This window comes from Lygodium microphyllum, chromosome 12 (genome assembly GCF_053477565.2).
Source record: "Lygodium microphyllum isolate KBCC chromosome 12, Lygodium_microphyllum_v1.1.10, whole genome shotgun sequence".
Classification (NCBI taxonomy): domain Eukaryota; kingdom Viridiplantae; phylum Streptophyta; class Polypodiopsida; order Schizaeales; family Lygodiaceae; genus Lygodium; species Lygodium microphyllum.
This window is the reverse complement of record NC_141146.1, coordinates 89,656,805-89,675,289: the sequence shown is the minus strand read 5'-3', so window position 1 is coordinate 89,675,289 and position 18,485 is coordinate 89,656,805. Positions and strand designations below refer to the sequence as shown.

General features: G+C 42.1%; 1 protein-coding gene across 6 annotated transcripts in view; it reads right to left on the bottom strand.

The window, feature by feature from the left end:
• The window catches only part of VTC4 (Inositol monophosphatase family protein), a 94,208-nt gene that overhangs the window by 52,881 nt on the left and 22,842 nt on the right, over positions 1-18,485 (bottom strand). For 3 of the 6 annotated variants that reach the window (XM_087689708.1, XM_087689712.1, XM_087689710.1), the window contains exons 11-12: positions 18,375-18,431; positions 18,198-18,286 (exon numbers count right to left, since the gene is read on the bottom strand). In XM_087689708.1, the coding sequence (XP_087545834.1) occupies positions 18,198-18,286; positions 18,375-18,431 (146 nt within the window). Of the gene's footprint in view, positions 1-4,593; positions 4,880-17,708; positions 18,287-18,374; positions 18,432-18,485 lie in introns of those variants that run through there. The other 3 variants (XM_087689709.1, XM_087689713.1, XM_087689711.1) reach the window with 3 other exon arrangements.

The following is an 18,485-nucleotide window of genomic DNA, read 5'->3' as shown; positions in this document are numbered from 1 at the left end:
GCTGCACAATGTGGTAAGAAAAGAAATACTTGAAGAGTATGAAGTTCAAGAGTGGCAGGATAGCCTTGATCAAGAAATTCACCAACCTGAAGATAGAGCTTTAGGAAAGTTGTAGGGAGGAGGTTCTAATGATTTATTTCAAGCTTTAGCAAGATATTCTCTATAGTTGACTTTGGATCAAATCTATTAGATGTGCTTTAGTGCCCCACCCTCATAAGGTGCCACCAATGATCCATGGTGCTCTAAGTTGTAACGCCCCCATTATGAGGAGAAGCCATGTGTGAGCACAGTGGGTCCTGACTTGTATGTCAAATGAGGTCTATGTGACTGGATGGAAAAAAGGTGACCTTTGTGGATCTAGCCTTTGGGTTAGATAAAGTAGTTATGTTGGTAGCAACTCAAGGCACAATGCATTGAGTTGCAAGGTGTGGGAGTTATCAGGGGCCCCTATTGTGGGATTCGGGGGCTACAGAAGCAGCCCCTAGCTAGGGGATCTCAAGGGGCCTCCCTTGATGGGCTTGCCGACCAGATTACCTTCCTGGGCTATAAAAGGAAGACCCCTCTAAAGCCATTATCAATCTATCTTTTACCCAGTCAATCAGAGTTCTTCCAGCTACCCTAAGCTCTTCGCCTATCATCTATCTAGATCGCCATCTAAGCTTCACAATGAAAGCGTATGGGTGGATAAAGCCATCTTTGTATCAGTTTGTTTGAATTAAAGTAGTCTCTATTCTTCTCATATTTATTATGTGTTCTCTACTCCTTGCTATGTGTTCTCTTCTCGTATTTTCTATGTGTTCTCTACTCCTTGCTCAAATTATGTCTGTTGTGCCATGTAATTTCTAGATGGTATTAGAGCCCAAGGTGCTTTGAGGAGTGAAGAGTACGTGAGAGGTAAGGGCTTCAATAAGGAAGATGAGAAATGTTGTATGTTGCATCAAGTAGCAGTATTGGCACATTAGATGGTGTTGCTTCTACATCGGCAATTCAAACATTAAGGATCCACCAAGCTTCAATGAACACAAGTTAGATAGTACAAACTATACTTTATGGAATTTTAAAATCAGAACTATCCTTGATTCTTATGAGCTTCTAGAGACGGTGCTGGGGACTGATCCAAAACCACAACCCACCTCTAACCCATCAAACTTGAGTGTTATGATTCCTCCAAATGCAAATCTTCTACAAGCTTGGAAATGAAGGAACACATATGCACTATGTGCCTTAGTTACAACCTGTTTTGATAGTGTTTTGACCTTGATTTAGCACACAACCAAGGTGTCAGAGGCTTGGAAAGTATTGAGGAGTCAATACAAAATGTGGTTTAACATCTGCCTTATTCATCATGAAGGACAATGCCTTATGATCCACATAAACTTGAAGTGCATCGAGACATCAAGTAGTTTCAAAACTTCTCCAAGGCAAACACTATTGCAAGGCACTCTAACTCAATCACTGTGTAGTTCCTCTCCCGATCAATGACCTTACGACGGCTTGCATAGCTATGCAAGCCGAGTATGACAGCATAATGAAGAATGACACTTGGGAGCTAGTGGATCGGCCAGCAAAGCGGAGGGTTATTGGCACCAAGTGGATCTGGAAGGTAAAGTACAAGGCTGATCATACTTTAGAAAAGTACAAAGCTAGACTGGTTGTACAAGGTTTTTCATAGGTTGAAGGGTTTGATTTTCAAGAGTCATTTGCCCCAGCTGCTAGAATGACCATTATTCGCACAGTACTTATCATAAAGGTTTGTGCAAGGAATTAAAGAAATCTTGCTATTTGATCTTACTCTAGAATAGGGTAGCTTGAAAGTATATGGGTTGTTTTTTAACAGAGCTGTTCAAAGGTTATATTTTGATGCATCAAAGCATTGTTGCTGCCTACACACAAACCCATTAATGTATAACGATATAAGATGTTATATGCCCTTGACTATGATGAAATATGGTCTATATATGTCTAGAATATGATGAAATATGGTCTACATATTCAATATATATTTTGGGATTATATATCTTAAATGTTTTTATATCATACAGATTTAACTTGAATCAAACTATTTGAACCACCAATTTATTTCTACACTTTTTTTCTTTCTATCCTCAAGATTATTCTCCCTAAATTCAGGCTTTTTGAGACCTTATGTCTTCTAACCATATACTCTTTGTCCTACGGCACTACTACAAATAGATGAGGTGGTACAATGAATGTGCCATAGCCAATATTCGATTACATGTATTCTAGCTGTAGAATCATTGGTATATCCTCCACTTTGATTACCTAATGTGCCAGCGAGTAAGGTCCTACCACATCACCAAGGTATGTAGTGGATGCTAGCTCATGTGAAGCTCGACATCTTAACACTTTCTCTTGAGGTCAACATAAGCTCGTAAACTCCAAGCATAGTTCTGAAGTACTGGACCTTCTCGGCTCTCAAGGCCTTGATGAAAATATCTATAATTCAATCCTCCATATTGACATAAACCAAGTCAATATCTCCTACCAAAACCTCTCAAATGATATGGTAGTGGACTTACATGTGTTTAGTCTATGGATATACTAGGTTCTTGGCCTATTAAATGCTACTAAGATTTATCATCCTAGATGACGATCCTTTTGTTCACATATAACCCTAAATCACCAAGTAGCTTACATAGCTAAGCTAACTCATAGTGCCACAACTGTAGCATCCCTATACTCTGTATCAGTACTAGACAATGCAATTGTAGGCTACTTCTTCTTGCTCCAAGTAACAGCTAGAAATCATAAAACCATTGGTAGATCTATTATCTGACATACTACCAGCCCAATATGTATCCATGTAAACATGCAAGTCCAAGGGTACACCTACAATGTAGAACGAGGCATAATCAACTGTAGACTTGATCTAGTGCACTGTGCACTATACTGCATTCAAATGCAATTCCGTGGAGAGCTATAAAACTAATACTCGAAATCAACTATGTAGTTTAGGTCTGGCCAAATAATCTTCGAATAGATAAGCATATCCACAATCTTTCTATACGTAATGACATCCTCAATCAAGTCACCCTCACATATATTAAGCTTAGCATTAACAACCAAAGGTATAGAACTTGGCTTATAATAAACCATGCAATACCTTTTTAACATATCCAAAGCATATTGTCTCTATGATAACTATATCCCCTCTAGAGCCATCTTCCAAAACTTTAATTTCAAACTCAACCTTAAGAAGGCCCTTCACATTATCAATCTTTGTCTCATTTTTGCCTACAATAACCAATTCATCTATATATATAGTGTTGTTCACAATATTGGCATTACTCTCATATGCATAAAGTGAGTGATATGTGTGTCCTCTACAAAATCCAAAGTTAACAAGGTAGTTTGCAATCCTATTATACCATAACCTATGTGCTTGCTTCAACCCATACAAGGCCTTATGGAACTTGCATACATAAATAGGATAACTCTCATCCACATAACCAAGTGGCTACTCCATATAAAATTATTTTTGCAACTTTCCATGCAAGAAGACATTTTTAGCATCCATTTGATGTACGATCTAGCCCTTTGATGTAGCCACTACTATTTAAGTCCTTACAATAGCAATGTTGACTGCTAGAGCAAAGGTCTTCTCATAATGACTACCATGATTCTACACATACATTTTGGCACAACCAATCGTGCTTTATAGCACTCACTAGAAATATCAGATTTATGCTTCACTTTGTAAACCCATTTGTAGATAATAGCTTTCTTGCTTTTAAGTAAAGGTATCAAATTCCATGTGCCATTTCCCTTAAATGCTTACATTTCATCATGCATAGCTTGATTCCAATGCTTGTCACCCATTGCATTCTTAAAACTAATGGGCTCTACATTTTGTATAAGCACAATATCATCATCATCAATTGTTATATTGATAGATCCAAAAGCTTTCATAATACTCTAACCTTTAATGCATAATCATTAATAGAAAAATTCACTTCTTTAACACGATTCATATCTAACTTTAGCTACATCTTTGTGTTTTTTTCATATAACATTACCAGATTTTTCCATGCAAATGGTAGGGATTCAAATTCCTCCAAACAACCCATCATGCTATCTTTGATACTTATAGATAAGCAATACATTACTTTACTATGTGCATGCTCCTAATCTTTCTTAGTCTTTATTTGTTATGTAGGAGTGTTTCTTGGAGGAACCTTAGACACCACTACATTGTCTCCTTCAAAGACCTTTACACTTCAAGAAATTCCTCACCCTCAACTTCTAACTAGAATAGTTATTCTTATCAAGCTTATCCTGGACAATCTAGTTGAAATTGCTAAACATTCTAGCGAGTCAAAGAACCTCACAAAACTACAATATGCAAGCAAGATAATATAGCAAGCCAATACCAAGTGCACTCTGCAATCAAGCATGCAACCTTTTCCATTGACTATACAACAATAATTGTAATTTACAATTTGTATGCTTATGCCCTTTGTATCCACAATCCAACAAACACTTGAAATCTTATAGATTCAAAAATTGTTAACCTTTACACATGTGAATGACTACATAGCAAAAAATGCAATATGCCCAAAAATTATTATTGATCAACTTGCAGGGCAAAAACAGAGGTCAAATCGATCTCGAATGGAAAAAATCATAGTACCAAGTTCTACAAGGGTTATTTATAATATATACATTGCTCTTTATGATCACAAGTTTCATTGCAATATGAGAATGCAACCCTATCAGTGTAGGGAGCCTCATGCAACTATACTCTAATGTAAATTGAATAAGATAAAATAACTTCTTACTCATTGCTTGCTCCCTCATTTTCATACTTCATTGTCCTCACCTTAGACTTCAATCAAGGTCCTGCAACCATGGGATGGCTCTGATACCATGAAAAGAAACAAGAGGGGAGAGGTGTAAAGCAACCACACACACATACACACACAATGGAGACTTCAAACATAGAGACACAGGGCTAAAATCTTCTTCTTTCTTCTTCTTCCACACAAAAGAACTTAGTTTACGACATGATAAAAGGCTAATATGAAAGTACTAAAACCTATATGCGTGCAGTTACTAAGTGCAAGTCCACTAAGGATAAATGAGATGGCACAATGAATGTGCTATAACTAAGAGTGGATTACATGGGTATAGTGCAGCTATAGGATCACTGGTATATCCTCCATGTCGATCACTTAACATGCTAGTGAGTGAAATCTTATCACATCACCAAGGTCTATAGTGGATGCCGGCTCATGTGGATCTTGACATCTCAATATAAACTAGGAGCATGAATATATATATATATATATATATATCTGTGTGTGTGTGTGTGTTGTTGGATAGTAATACTTTTGGATTGGATCACGCCTCTTTGGATCTTGGATTTTGAACACACACACACACACACACACACACACACACACATATATATATATGCCCATTGGTATCTAACTATACATTGATGGGTTGTATTGTTGAGAGAAAGTGTTGTATTCTCTATAGTTGTATTTTGCATTTTATTGCTAAGAACAATTTATAATTCACATATCATGAATCATTATGAGTATTTTGCTCATGTATGCTTGTCTCTATTCCTTTTTTCTTAGTAAGTAAGTGATAACTAAATAATAAATCATGTTTCAACTCCATCATACCTTGTTTTGCAACCTATTGGCAATAAATACACATATCTAGACACACAAACACACACACACACACACACACTCTCTCTCTCTCTCTCTCTCTCTCTCTCTCTCTCTCTCTCTCTCTCTCTCTCTCTCTCTCTCTCTCAATAGTAAACCATATTCTCTTTGTGATCTGGCTACTAAAAATGTTGTTATACACCACACTAGTCTAATGGTCACTTAAGTGACAATGTTCTCTAAAGATTTAAAATTTTGAGTAATTTATCATGTATACCATGACAAAGGGCATTTAAGTAATAGCTTCAAAACTTCAGATGTAGTCTACCCATAGCATTCAAATTACTTGACATCTCGTCCTCCACTCCTTATTCGACAACTTGATGACTACTCTCTTAAAGCATTAATTGCATCTCTAGGTTGTTGTTGTTCTTCATTTTGGTTAGGTAACTCTATTAGGATTGTTGCTACTGGGACAAGTGGATGTTGTTGAAGGGATCCTCCTATAGGTCTTTTGTCGTTTTAGGTCATTGCTACTAGCATCCCTCTCTCACTCCTATGCCTTGCCCATAGTTCACAGTTGCGTCCTACAAAGTGTCCTTGACCTCCATAGTAATGGCATGGTCCTATTTGTGCATTTTGTTGATGTCTTAGAAAATTGTTCCATGACTATCTTGCCAAAATCCTCCTTGGTCCCTTGAAGAGCCTTTGAGATACTGTGTCAAGCATCGCCTAATTTACTGCAATTGATTGTGCAATCCTCACTCTAGGTTGCATCATTGGTAGTTGTCCTATTCACACATTATGGTTATACCAACAATCCCTTATTTCATGCCCACTTCTTTGACATATTTCACAATATTTTTCCTTCTTTGTGTTTCATGCAAACCTAATTCCTTCAACTTTTGCTTAATTTTCTTCTCAAGCTTGTTGTCCTCCAACTTCCTCTTACCCTTATTCTTCCTTTAATCTTCTTACTTTTACTTGACTTTTTTTTCATCTTCTTCTTATGCCTTTTCTTACTAATTTCCTCCAAATCGAAGTCAATTGACATCTTCTGAATTTAATCTTGAATCCCTCTCATCATCATCACTATCACTATATGAATTGGACGCTTCCTCAAAATATGAAGAATCCTCATCTCTACAATTCTTTGACCTGCTAGTACCAAGTCTTCTTTCCACTCTCATAGCCGCTCTCACTAAGGTGTCCAATGTATCATTGGATGCCAATTCCACATTTGTTATAGGGCCTTCAATCATACTCTTTTACCCTTCAAGCCCTTAATAAAATAGTAGATATGCATCTCTTGGGATGGTCTATTAGCAACATTCAATCAATTCAGTAAGTTCCTAAACTTCTCCACATAATCCTCAACCAACACATCTTTTTTATCTATATTTTTTATCTTCCAAAAATATCTCCAAGGGTTTTGTCCTTCCTAAATTGTTGTAAAAATGCAACCTTCAATCCATCATATGTATTAAAAGCACCCATACCATGACTATTAAACCAATCCATAGCCTTCTCCTGAAGAGTGGCTGCAAACTATTGCTTTTTAACCTAATCTCCATACAATTGATTAAATCCACTTGATGTCCACCTTGTTTCAAATTAAGCAACATGACAATCAAGATCTTCTTTCTTTCCACTTGAAAATTTTGCTACATGTACCTTAGAGTCTTGAGGTGGTGTTGCTTGAGTCGACATTTTTCTACTCCTAATACCAAGGCCTAATGGATCAAATATTAACTTCCATTAAGTAGGTGGGCCAAAGATAGCGGTTCCTAACAACCAACCATCCCATATGCTTCTTTTATAATCATCACGAGGAGTTTGTATAAACACCTTTGGATCATCATTGCCATCTACTCCTAATGCACTTGTGGATGGAATATCTCCAGGTGCAATATTCTCTGGTATTGGTTCCTCCTCTTTACTTCCTCACCAACCTACACCTGCTTAAACCCGCACTTCCTCATCCACCGATACTTCAAATTCCACCTCAAACAAGATACTACAAACTTTTCTTCTCAAATATTCCCTCAATTCTTGTACTCAAGGTATTGTGAGAATCGCCCTAACATAATGTTGCCCATCTGAAGCACCTTAATCATGATAATTGCCATAATTGTCCTACACCTCTACAACGAATTCATTGTTGGGATCAAATTGTCTACAGCATCATCGAGGTGAATGCCAACTCTAAGTAACGATCAAAACAAGAACACAAACAGATCGACGTCCTCAAATATATCAATAGCAATAGTGTCTTCATAGTGAGCTAGACTTCCTCACAAGGAATAGATGGTAGCAATCTATTGATCTCATGGGGGAGAGAGAGAGAGACAATTGAAACAGTGAGAAAGGAATAATGTGTTTTAAAAAAATAAGCACTTACTAAGGCTATAAAACCTTAACGATGAAGGTTCTTTTTTTGCATCTTTCTTTTCGTGAGTCATAGTAACTACTTAGCCCTTGCAATTTGAGAGAGAGAGAGAGAGAGAGAGAGAGAGAGAGAGAGAGAGAGAGAGAGAGAGAGAGAGAGAGAGAGAGAGAGAGAGAGAGAGAGAGAGAATGCTAATGAAAGTGGTAATCAGTCATCTTTGTGAGCTCTAGGATGGAGAGGATGTGAGGTTGGCCTTAGTGCCAATGCACACTAAGGTGGGTTGGCAGTACACAAGTGCTCAGTATCACACATGCACAAGGGTGCACTAGAGTGGAGTGTCAAGTGCACTTGGCAAGACCCACTTCGTCCTTACCACTTAATGAACTCCTTCCTTCCACTAGGATAAGAGTTCATGGACTCAAGAGAAGAAATACTATTTGTGGCAATGTACAGCTAAAGGTGATCTACATCTTTGTGCTCTAGTTAGTGCATGCAATGTATGTATGCAAGGATCTTAGTGTGAACTCCAATGCACAAGGGCACTCAATTGTTGCACCAATGGCTACATGCCCTAGATGTCGTGCACATGTGCATGTGCATCAATGTGCTAGTATCCACTAGGGTTGAGTTGGTGTAAATGGAGTGCCTTTTGTAATCAAACAAGATGAATACTATGGTGTGCAAGGTGCACCTATGATGGGTGTGTACTAAGCTTGTGTGTAGCAGTGGTGCACTGGTGTACTAAGGTCACTAGAGCATAAAGGTGCAATGATATGGATATTGTGTTATGATGAAGTGCACTGTGATTTATGAATGCAAGAGTACATGCGAGGTGTAAGGTTATGCTTAATGGTGGTTATGCTAGGCTAGGTGCATGGTGTGTGCACTATTGAGTGCACAAGGGACACAAGGTGCAATAGTACATGTGTGCACTTTTGCACTATGGTACAAGGTGTGCACTAGTACACTTACGCACTAATGGGTATATGGTGTAAAAAGAGCTGCTAGTGCCTAAGTGCATGTGTGTGGGGCTTTTCGCAACGAGTGTACTAATGTCTTAGGTTGGCACTCAATTGCACTATACTAGTGCAATGTGCTTGGTGCACTATTGTGGTTAAGTGCAATGCATGTCTTACTTATGTGAAGGGGTCCCTAAGGATTGGTGCAGAGATGGGGCTTGTGTGAAGTGAGTATACTAGTGCATGTGGGTGCATTGACGTAGGATGTGGGTGATGTAGTGTCTTAGTTGGAAGGGGTCCCTAGTCCTTAAGAGCACGTGTGCAGTATTCTAGGATGTGGGTGGTAGTGTCCTAGTGTGAAAGGGTCCCTAGTACTCGAGAGCACATGTGTGCACTTGGTGCATTATTGCACACGTGTCACTAGGTTGGTACAAGAATCCTACAAGGTGGGTTATGCCTTGTTGTTGGACTAGACTGGTGGGGGGAATACTGCAATAGGTTAGTGTGATGTGGGTGTGTAGGGTGTGCGCATGCTAGTGTGCACAATGCTCTATGTAGAGTGCTTGTGGGTGTGTGCTTTGGTGCATCAATGACGCATTTGCACTAGTGTAGCACTAGAGTGGCAAGATATTGTAGGGTGAAGTACTCGAGCAACACAAATGTGAACTATAACAGTGTGCTAGTGGGTGGTCCCTTAGTGTATTATACAAGTGCGGAGGGGCCCTCTCCCCATCATGCCAATCTCAAAAGGGTGGACCCAAGCTGGATACGTAGATAGACATGCTCAAGGATCCCGATTTGGTCAAGATGTCAACTTGGTTCCCAAAGACCGCACGAATTCAACATATATGGTGCCTTGCTCCATCTACTTTCTTTTAAAGTAGTAGTAGACTCCAATATGGTTTACCCTATTATTAATTATGGGATTACCAACAAGTGTTATGGCACATAGGTTGAATACAAATGGGTGCTAGACATAGTTGTGTCTCAAGGTAATATACATCATAATCACAAAGGATCTCTTAGACCAGTTTCTGTTGGGGGTAAAGGCGCCTCCGCCGTGCCGCCCCGTGTATTACTACACTGACAGTACCCGCCACTGCACACTGCAGGTGGCGGGCGCCCGTCACGTCACTTTATTCTTTATTCTTTTAGTGACAGTTTGAATAAAGGAAGGCCCGGTCACACATTGTGACTGTTGGAGTTCCCATTTCTTGTCTCTCTCTTTCTTGCTCTTGCTCTCCCGCCATAGCTCGCGTGCAAGCTTCGATCCTTCTCACCTTTCAACTGGTATCAGAGCTTGGCATTCTCTTGCTCGAGCTCGACTCGGTGCTTCCCGACCTTCGCATCGACTCGCTTCACGCATTGGGTCTTCATCCCGGCAGCCATAGCCGACCTCTTGAGCTCCCGACTCTCCCCGGCTTCCCGAGCTCCATCCTGGCCTTCTTGAGCTTCATCAGGGCCTTGCCCTTGAGGTATTGCTTCAGCATTTGCAGGCATTTGAGTGTATTCTCAGATTGAAACAGGGCAGGAACAAAGGGCAGCCACTCTTCTTGAGCTCCATAGCTCATATCTTCCCTCCCCTTTGCATTGGGCCTTCATGGCTTGGTATGTGCCTACCTTGGGCCATCATTGAGCCCCCCATTACCCCCTTTTCAGCCCATGTGGAGCAGCAGCAAGTTCAGCACCAACAAGGCAGATTGCATCATTTTTTCCAGGCTGTGAGCACTCATCTACTTCAGCTCCACACTTGGCCATTGCTTCTTGCTCTCTACCTTGATCAAGAGGGCTATAGACTTCATGTTTGATGTCATTAAAGCTTTGGGCATTGGTCTTGATCTTTCGGAGCTGATTTCTTCAGATTTGGGACTGTCATAAACTGTCATAACAGGCTGAAAACAGGGCAGCACCATTGGCATTAGCATTTGTTGCTTATACTCCATTCCGGTTGTGCTATTTGATGCCCGTATGCGGTCTACATGATGCCTAGTGCCTTGGGAATGTATGCACATGATTATACCATGATTTTGGCTTGAAATATTGGCTGATTTGGGACTGTTATTTACTGTTATACAGTGCTGGAAACAGGGCAGCCACACTTGGCATTGGCATTTAATGCTTATACTCTACTCCGGTTACCTTGTTTGATGCCCGTATGCGGTCTACTTCCTACCCGGATGTATTGGGGATGTATGCGTTTGGTTTGACCATGATTTTGGCTTGAATTTGGGGCTAAAATCTACTGTTTAGAACAGTAAATACATGCTGGAATAACAGTGGGCTGAAGGTACTTTATATGCTTTGGCACTTACCTACCGATACCGGATGTATGCTTTGAGCTTTGGCATGATATCTCTGACATTTGGGGACGACTTGGAGCATATGTATGAGATTATGGGATGCTTTTGAGCTTCGCATTAGCTCCGTCTTCACTGGCATTTGGACCGACTCGGCATGCTCGTGGACCGCCTATGCCTCATGTCTCTGCTTGACAGTTAGGCTTTTGCATTACATGCTTTGGTTCGTGACATATGCTATTTGGTTCGTGTATGCGATACCGACATTTGGAGCTTGGATTTGGATGTATTTGAGCATTCCCGGCTTACTTGATCACTGATCTTGGTTGCTATTTGGATGTCATTGAGTTGACCGAGAGCTTATTTGGGCTTATGTATTGCTTCATGGTTAATACGACCGGTGCTTCATGTATGTCATGCTCTCTCGGATGCGCTTGATGCATTGACATGGTCACTTATCACTGGTGCTTTCTCTTGGGTTGTTTGAGCTTCTGAGCTCGCTTTGTACGCCTTTTGTGCCAGTGGGAGCATTTTACATGCTTTCTTGACCTTTGACAGTTGCATGCTATTGGAGCACTTACATGTATTTGGAGCAGTTTATGTCTTGAGCAGCTACATACACATTGAGACTTTGGGATCATACTCCGATCTTTATGGATATGCATTGATGCACTCTTGGTTCACAGGATGCTTATGAGCTGAGTCTCATATTTGGATCTTTCTCTTTGAGCACATACCTATTTGTGTCAGGTTTTGGCAGTTACAGGAACACTTTGCCTAGAGTGTCTGGTGGTGTGCCTTTCACTGGCAGATGTTATTTTGACATGCTTGGTGTTGAGCTCATGTTCTTTTCACTGTCATTGGCCTTGCTTATGTCCATTTCATGCCGGCTTTGGACCTAGCATTGTTTGCTTGACATTGGATCCTATTTTGGGACAGTTTGCTCTCTAGACTGCATACCTGCAATTTATTACAGCAAGCAGTTATTGGTGGACTGAGGTGTACTTTTCATGCTGAAATATCCTGATTTGGTGTACCGCACCTAGTACTAAGTGGGCAGCCACTTTTGGCACACTTTGCTCACCCTTTGGACCCCGTTTTGGTCATTTTTGGGCAGTTTCTGCAGTAAAACAGCAAGCAGTTTTGGACTGTTTGGGCATTTCCAGCCTGCATAATGGCGTCATCTTCGCATGATAGTGCCATCTTTAACATTACAAAGTTGGATGGTACCAACTACTCTTACTGGAAGAGTCAAATATGGCAGGTTTTGGTGCAGAAATCTCAGATTAAGCCACTTCGGTTGAGTGGGGAGCAGCCTGAAACTATGGACAATGACGACTGGCTTGAACTTGATGAGCTATGCAAGTCCACGATTGTATTGTCTCTCACTGAACAGGTACATTATAATGTATTTGAGGAAGCACAGAGTGCATGGGATCTATGGAATAAGATCAAGAATCTTTATGATAAGAAAAGTCCGGCGAGTCAGATGTACTGGTTGAAGCAGCTTATGGATCTGCGCATGAAGGATAATGCGACTATGTCTGCTCACTTGAGCCAGTTCCATGCTATACTGAAGAACCTGACTTCGCAGGATATCACCTTTGGAGAGGAAGTAACTCCTCTTTTCTTGCTTGGAACTCTGAATGAGTCATGGGATGTATTCCGCACTGCCCTTTGTGCCTCTAGTGCTACTCTAAAATTGGCAGATGTTGAGAGTGCTCTTCTTCAGGAAGAGGAGAATCGCAAAAACTTGGATGCCTCTCGTGGTAGTCATGCTTTGACAGTTAGAGGCAGGAATGACAGGTATGACCGTGGTAATGGCCGAGGCCGTGACTCGCAGAAGGGTCGGTCTAAATCTCATGGTGGCAAGTCGCGTGGACGCAATGCAAATGTCACTTGTCATCATTGTGGGAAAAAGGGCCATATTAGACCACAGTGTCATGAGTTGCGCAATGAGAAGCGCAAGGATAAGGGGAAAGATAAAGTGCAGGAGAAGTCCTCTGATCGCAGCATAGTACCTGCGAAGTCCAACGTCAAGATTGAGGAAATTAATGTCACGCAGACTGAAGAGTCAGATGGTGGTGATGAGTTTATACTTGCAGCTAGTTCTTCTGATGCTTCACACTTGACTGAGACACCTAGTATGTATGCACAGTGCTGGTTATTGGATTCAGGTGCGTCCTTCCATGTGACGCCTTACCGTGAGTGGTTTCACTCTTACCGTACTGTGTCTGGATCAGTCAGACTTGGAGATGACAGGTCTCTTGATATTGTGGGCTGTGGAGATATTCAGTTGCAGTTTTCCACTGGCAGTTCCTTTTTGCTCAGGGATGTACGTCATGTACCTGCGCTTACGCGTAGTCTTATGTCTGCAGGACAGTTGGATGATGCAGGATTTCACGTCTGTTTTGGGGATTCTGCCTGGAAGATTACCAAAGGCAGACTTGTGCTTGCTAGAGGCGCCAAGGCTGGCAGCCTCTATCCTCTTGTTGTATCTGGGTCTTCTGTAGACCATGTTTTGGCAGTGGGCTCTATCCCACATGTATCACTTTGGCATGCCCGTTTGGGGCATATGTCTTTGAAAGGAATGAAAATGTTATCTGGTTTGCAGTATCTTCCGCCTTTGGATTATGCATGTTTTGACTCGTGTGATCATTGTTTTTATGATAAGCAGAATAGGTCTACGCATAAGAAATCGGGTAGGCCACGCATGAGTGAGCCCTTGGCATTGGTGCATTCCGATGTTTGTGGGCCTATGCCTTGCATGTCTATGGGTGGCGCGAAGTACTTCGTTACCTTCATTGATGATTTTTCTAGGAAAGTCTGGGCTTATCCCATAAAGCAGAAGTCTGATGTCTTGGCAATTTTTCAGAGATGGCTTGCTCTTGTTGAGAACCAGACTGGGTATAGGCTGAAATACCTTAGGACAGATAATGGGGGAGAATATGTCTCGCATGCTTTTGAGCAGTTTTGTGATGACAGGGGTATTAAGCGTCAGTTGACCGCCCCTTACACCCCACCCCAGAATGGTTTGGCTGAGCGCATGAACAGGACTACTCAGGAGCGTGTGCGCTCTATGCTTAGCCATGCAGGCCTACCCCCGAGTTTTTGGGCTGAGGCAGTTAGTACGTCAGTGCATGTCATAAACCGATCGCCTTCCAGTGGATTGGATTTCCAGGTTGCAGAGGAAGTTTGGGCTGGTAAGCCACCCTCTTATGCGCATCTCCGTGTCTTTGGATGTGAGGCATTCTGCCATGTGCCCAAGGACAAGAGGAGTAAATTGGATCCAAAGAGCATTAAATGCATATTCCTTGGCTATGGTGAGTCAGGAGAGATGGGCTATCGCCTATGGGATCCGCAGGCGCGGAAAATAGTACGCAGCCATGATGTCGTCTTCCATGAAGACAAGATGCACAAGCAGCCTGAGAAGGTGGTTGAGATCCGCAGAGTGATCTTTCAGGAGGAGCCTAAAGCTCCAGCACAGCCAGTAGTACAGCCTGCAGCAGTTCCTCCACAGGGCCAGGATGTTGGACAGGTAGTTAGACAGGCAGCAGAGCCTGCGGTGAGACGGTCTGCTAGAGATAGACGTCCACCTGACAGATTTCAGCCCTCTATGCATTATGTTTTGGTTACAGATGCAGGAGAGCCTTTCACTTATGATGAGGCTATGCGCAGGGGTGACAGTCACTCCTGGGAGAGGGCTATGCAGTCTGAGATAGACTCCCTGCATAAGAATGAGACTTGGGATTTGGTTGCCTTGCCTAAGGGCAAGAAGGCTTTGCCATGCAAGTGGGTGTACAAGCTGAAAAGTACCCCTGGACACCCCAAGCCGGGATACAAGGCTAGATTGGTAGCAAAGGGTTTTAAGCAGGAACATGGTGTGGACTTTGATGAGGTATTCTCTCCTGTGGTTAAGATGACCACCCTGCGCTTAGTCTTGGCTTTGGTTGCACAGCTTGACTTAGATCTATATCAGATGGATGTCAAGACGGCTTTTCTACATGGGGACTTGCATGATGAGATCTATATGGATCAGCCTAAGGGCTTTGCAGAACCTGGCAGGGAGCACCTAGTGTGCAAGTTGAAGAAGAGCTTGTATGGCTTGAAGCAGGCACCTAGGGAATGGTATCATAAGTTTGATGCCTTTATGCAGTCACAGGGCTACAGCAGGAGTGCTATGGATCCGTGTCTTTACACGAAGAAAGCCCGTGATGGCAGTTTGCTTATCTTGGTACTCTATGTTGATGATATGCTGATAGTAGGGAAAGCTCATGATGAGCTAGATGCTCTTAAATCTCAGCTGAAGAAGAGCTTTGAGATGAAGGATTTGGGACAGGCCTCACATATACTTGGGATGCGCATTAAGCGCGATAGGCATCAGGGACTTTTGTATCTCTCACAGCGGGAGTACATTCATAAAGTCCTTGAGCGCTTCCGCATGCAGGACGTAAAGCCTATTGGCTGTCCATTACCTTCTTATGTGAAGGTATCACAGGCCGATTGTCCGCAGACAGATGAGCAGAGGGCCGAGATGGCCAAGATCCCTTATGCATCAGCCGTGGGCAGTTTGATGTATGCCATGATAGCCACTCGTCCAGATATTGCACATGCAGTTGGTGTTGTGGCACGCTATATGGCTACACCTGGTAGCAGACATTGGGATGCCGTGAAGGGTATCATGAGGTACCTGAAGGGCACAGCAGATATGTGTATTTGCTATGGCAGCCAGGATACAGGGGTCGTGGGGTACACTGACTCCGATTATGCAGGACATGCAGATAGTAGGAAGTCCACTTCTGGCTATGTATTCACCTATGCTGGAGGGGCTATCTCTTGGATGTCCAGGGTTCAGAAGTGTACGGCTTTGTCTACCACTGAGGCCGAGTATGTTGCAGCCACTGAGGCTTGCAAGGAGGCCATATGGTTAGGCCATCTAGTTGCTGACCTTGGGATTGATGCTACACCTACACTGCATTCGGATTCTATGAGTGCCATTTAGTTGGCTAAGAATCCGGTCTTCCATGCGAAGACGAAACACATTGAGGTGAGGTATCACTTCATACGTGGTGTCGTGGAGGACAGGTCTGTTGACCTTGTCAAGATCTCCACTGACGAGAATCCTGCAGATTTGCTCACGAAGAGCCTCACTACTGAGCGCTTTGCCTTCCTCAGGAGGTTGATGGGCGTTGGATGAGATGTCACCTTTCCTCATCCCTTGTACCTATGTACATTTGTACTGTCTTTTCTTTTTCTTTTCTCTCTCACTAGGGTAGATTCGCCTTTAAGTGGGAGGTTGTTGGGGGTAAAGGCGCCTCCGCCGTGCCGCCCCGTGTATTACTACACTGACAGTACCCGCCACTGCACACTGCAGGTGGCGGGCGCCCGTCACGTCACTTTATTCTTTATTCTTTTAGTGACAGTTTGAATAAAGGAAGGCCCGGTCACACATTGTGACTGTTGGAGTTCCCATTTCTTGTCTCTCTCTTTCTTGCTCTTGCTCTCCCGCCATAGCTCGCGTGCAAGCTTCGATCCTTCTCACCTTTCAGTTTCCTGACCCCCTATTGTTGCACTTTAACCACTAGTCAAGCACTAATTATTGAGCTCTCCGTCCCTCTTCTCAACCTCAAGGCTCTTTATCTTTTTTTAAGCACACACCATACAAACCCCAAATTTAGTGATGCTTGATGACTTGATTCGGCCAATTTATTCACTAATGCCCTAGCCCCTTGCCTCACATTTACCAAGGGCACATCAAAATGGTAGGACACACCTAGGCATCTCCAACACACCTAACGATAAGACTAGCCATCCAATAGCAAGGGTTCTAGAGTCATCGTCAAAGTGCACAACCAAATGAAATTCAAGTGTAAGAAGACCTAGAAGATAGATGCAAAGACCCTCCTCAACAAAAGCTTAATGTGGGAAAGCCCAAGTAAAGCAAAGTGGATGACCGAGAAAGCCTTATCCAAATTTCAAAAACCACTTGTAGAATATAATGCCTACGTGTAGTTGAGATACTCCAAGAACATAACTTTGCCATAACTTGCCTATCATGCAAGTACATGTGATTAGCCAACCTAGAAAGCATGTAGGATTAGGCAAGCCTCGCACTGGGCCTCAAAAACTCCAAAAAAATTTGTAGGCTAACATGTGTGGAAGACCTGTTAAGTTATAGGAATTCCCACAGTCATTTAAATATGGAGGCCTTGAAATCAAGGGCTAAATCACAAGATCCCGCAAGTTTCAGCTATCAATAAGACGTGTGCAGTCCTTGAGCTTATCAACACATTACTTTTTGAAAGATATGTGCATCTCCTGGACATGCTAACAACATTATGCCCTTAAATTGGGATGCTAACAAAACCTTGCCAATGCACACAAAGCAAACAAAACACTGAAACCCTTGCATGGTAACATCATCCTCTTACATTGGGATAGCTTACTCAACTAAAGAAAATCCAACATGCATCACCATATGATTCAATAAGCCAAAGGTCATAGAATTTAACCATAGTCTTAATAATTTAACATTGTCGGCAGTTAAGACATCCAAACTTTCTTCATGTCCCCTCATTTGTTTGAGATGCCCATGATCCAATCTTTCATCATGTCCACCTCATTTGTTAAAGATGCCCATGAGAAAGCATAGTGAGCTCTCAAGACGAGCCATTCTATCTGTAGGGGTCAAGTCACTACATGATCTGTTATGAACCAGCTTTCTGTGAGAACATTTTTGCTCGTCTCTACTTGCAATATTCCATCATGATATCTGAGCTAACTAGGGACGTGTATATGAAAGAATCATTGCCAAAATTCAGAAATACAATTTCATGCCTTGGAAGCCGTAATGTTGATATTAATCTCCAACTGCTTAGCTCCTCTTTGAAGAAATATTAAGGTCGCTCACCTTCCTGCAATGCCTCGACCAATGCATCTTTCAGAAACCCATTTGTTGCTGCGACACGTTGTGACTGTATGTCAAAAGCATCTCCAGATCTGTGTCGCATAAGCCCACATGCACATTATCAGACAGTGGAAAAGGAAGGAGAACAAAGCATAAATTGATTAAGTTGAATTCACTCACGGATCAAAAACAAGGCCACCTGCTTCCTTTACAATAACCACACCGGCAGCAACATCCCTTTCAGAAAGGAAGCACATTCCCAAAGGTTTTAGAAGGTTTCAAAAGTCTTGG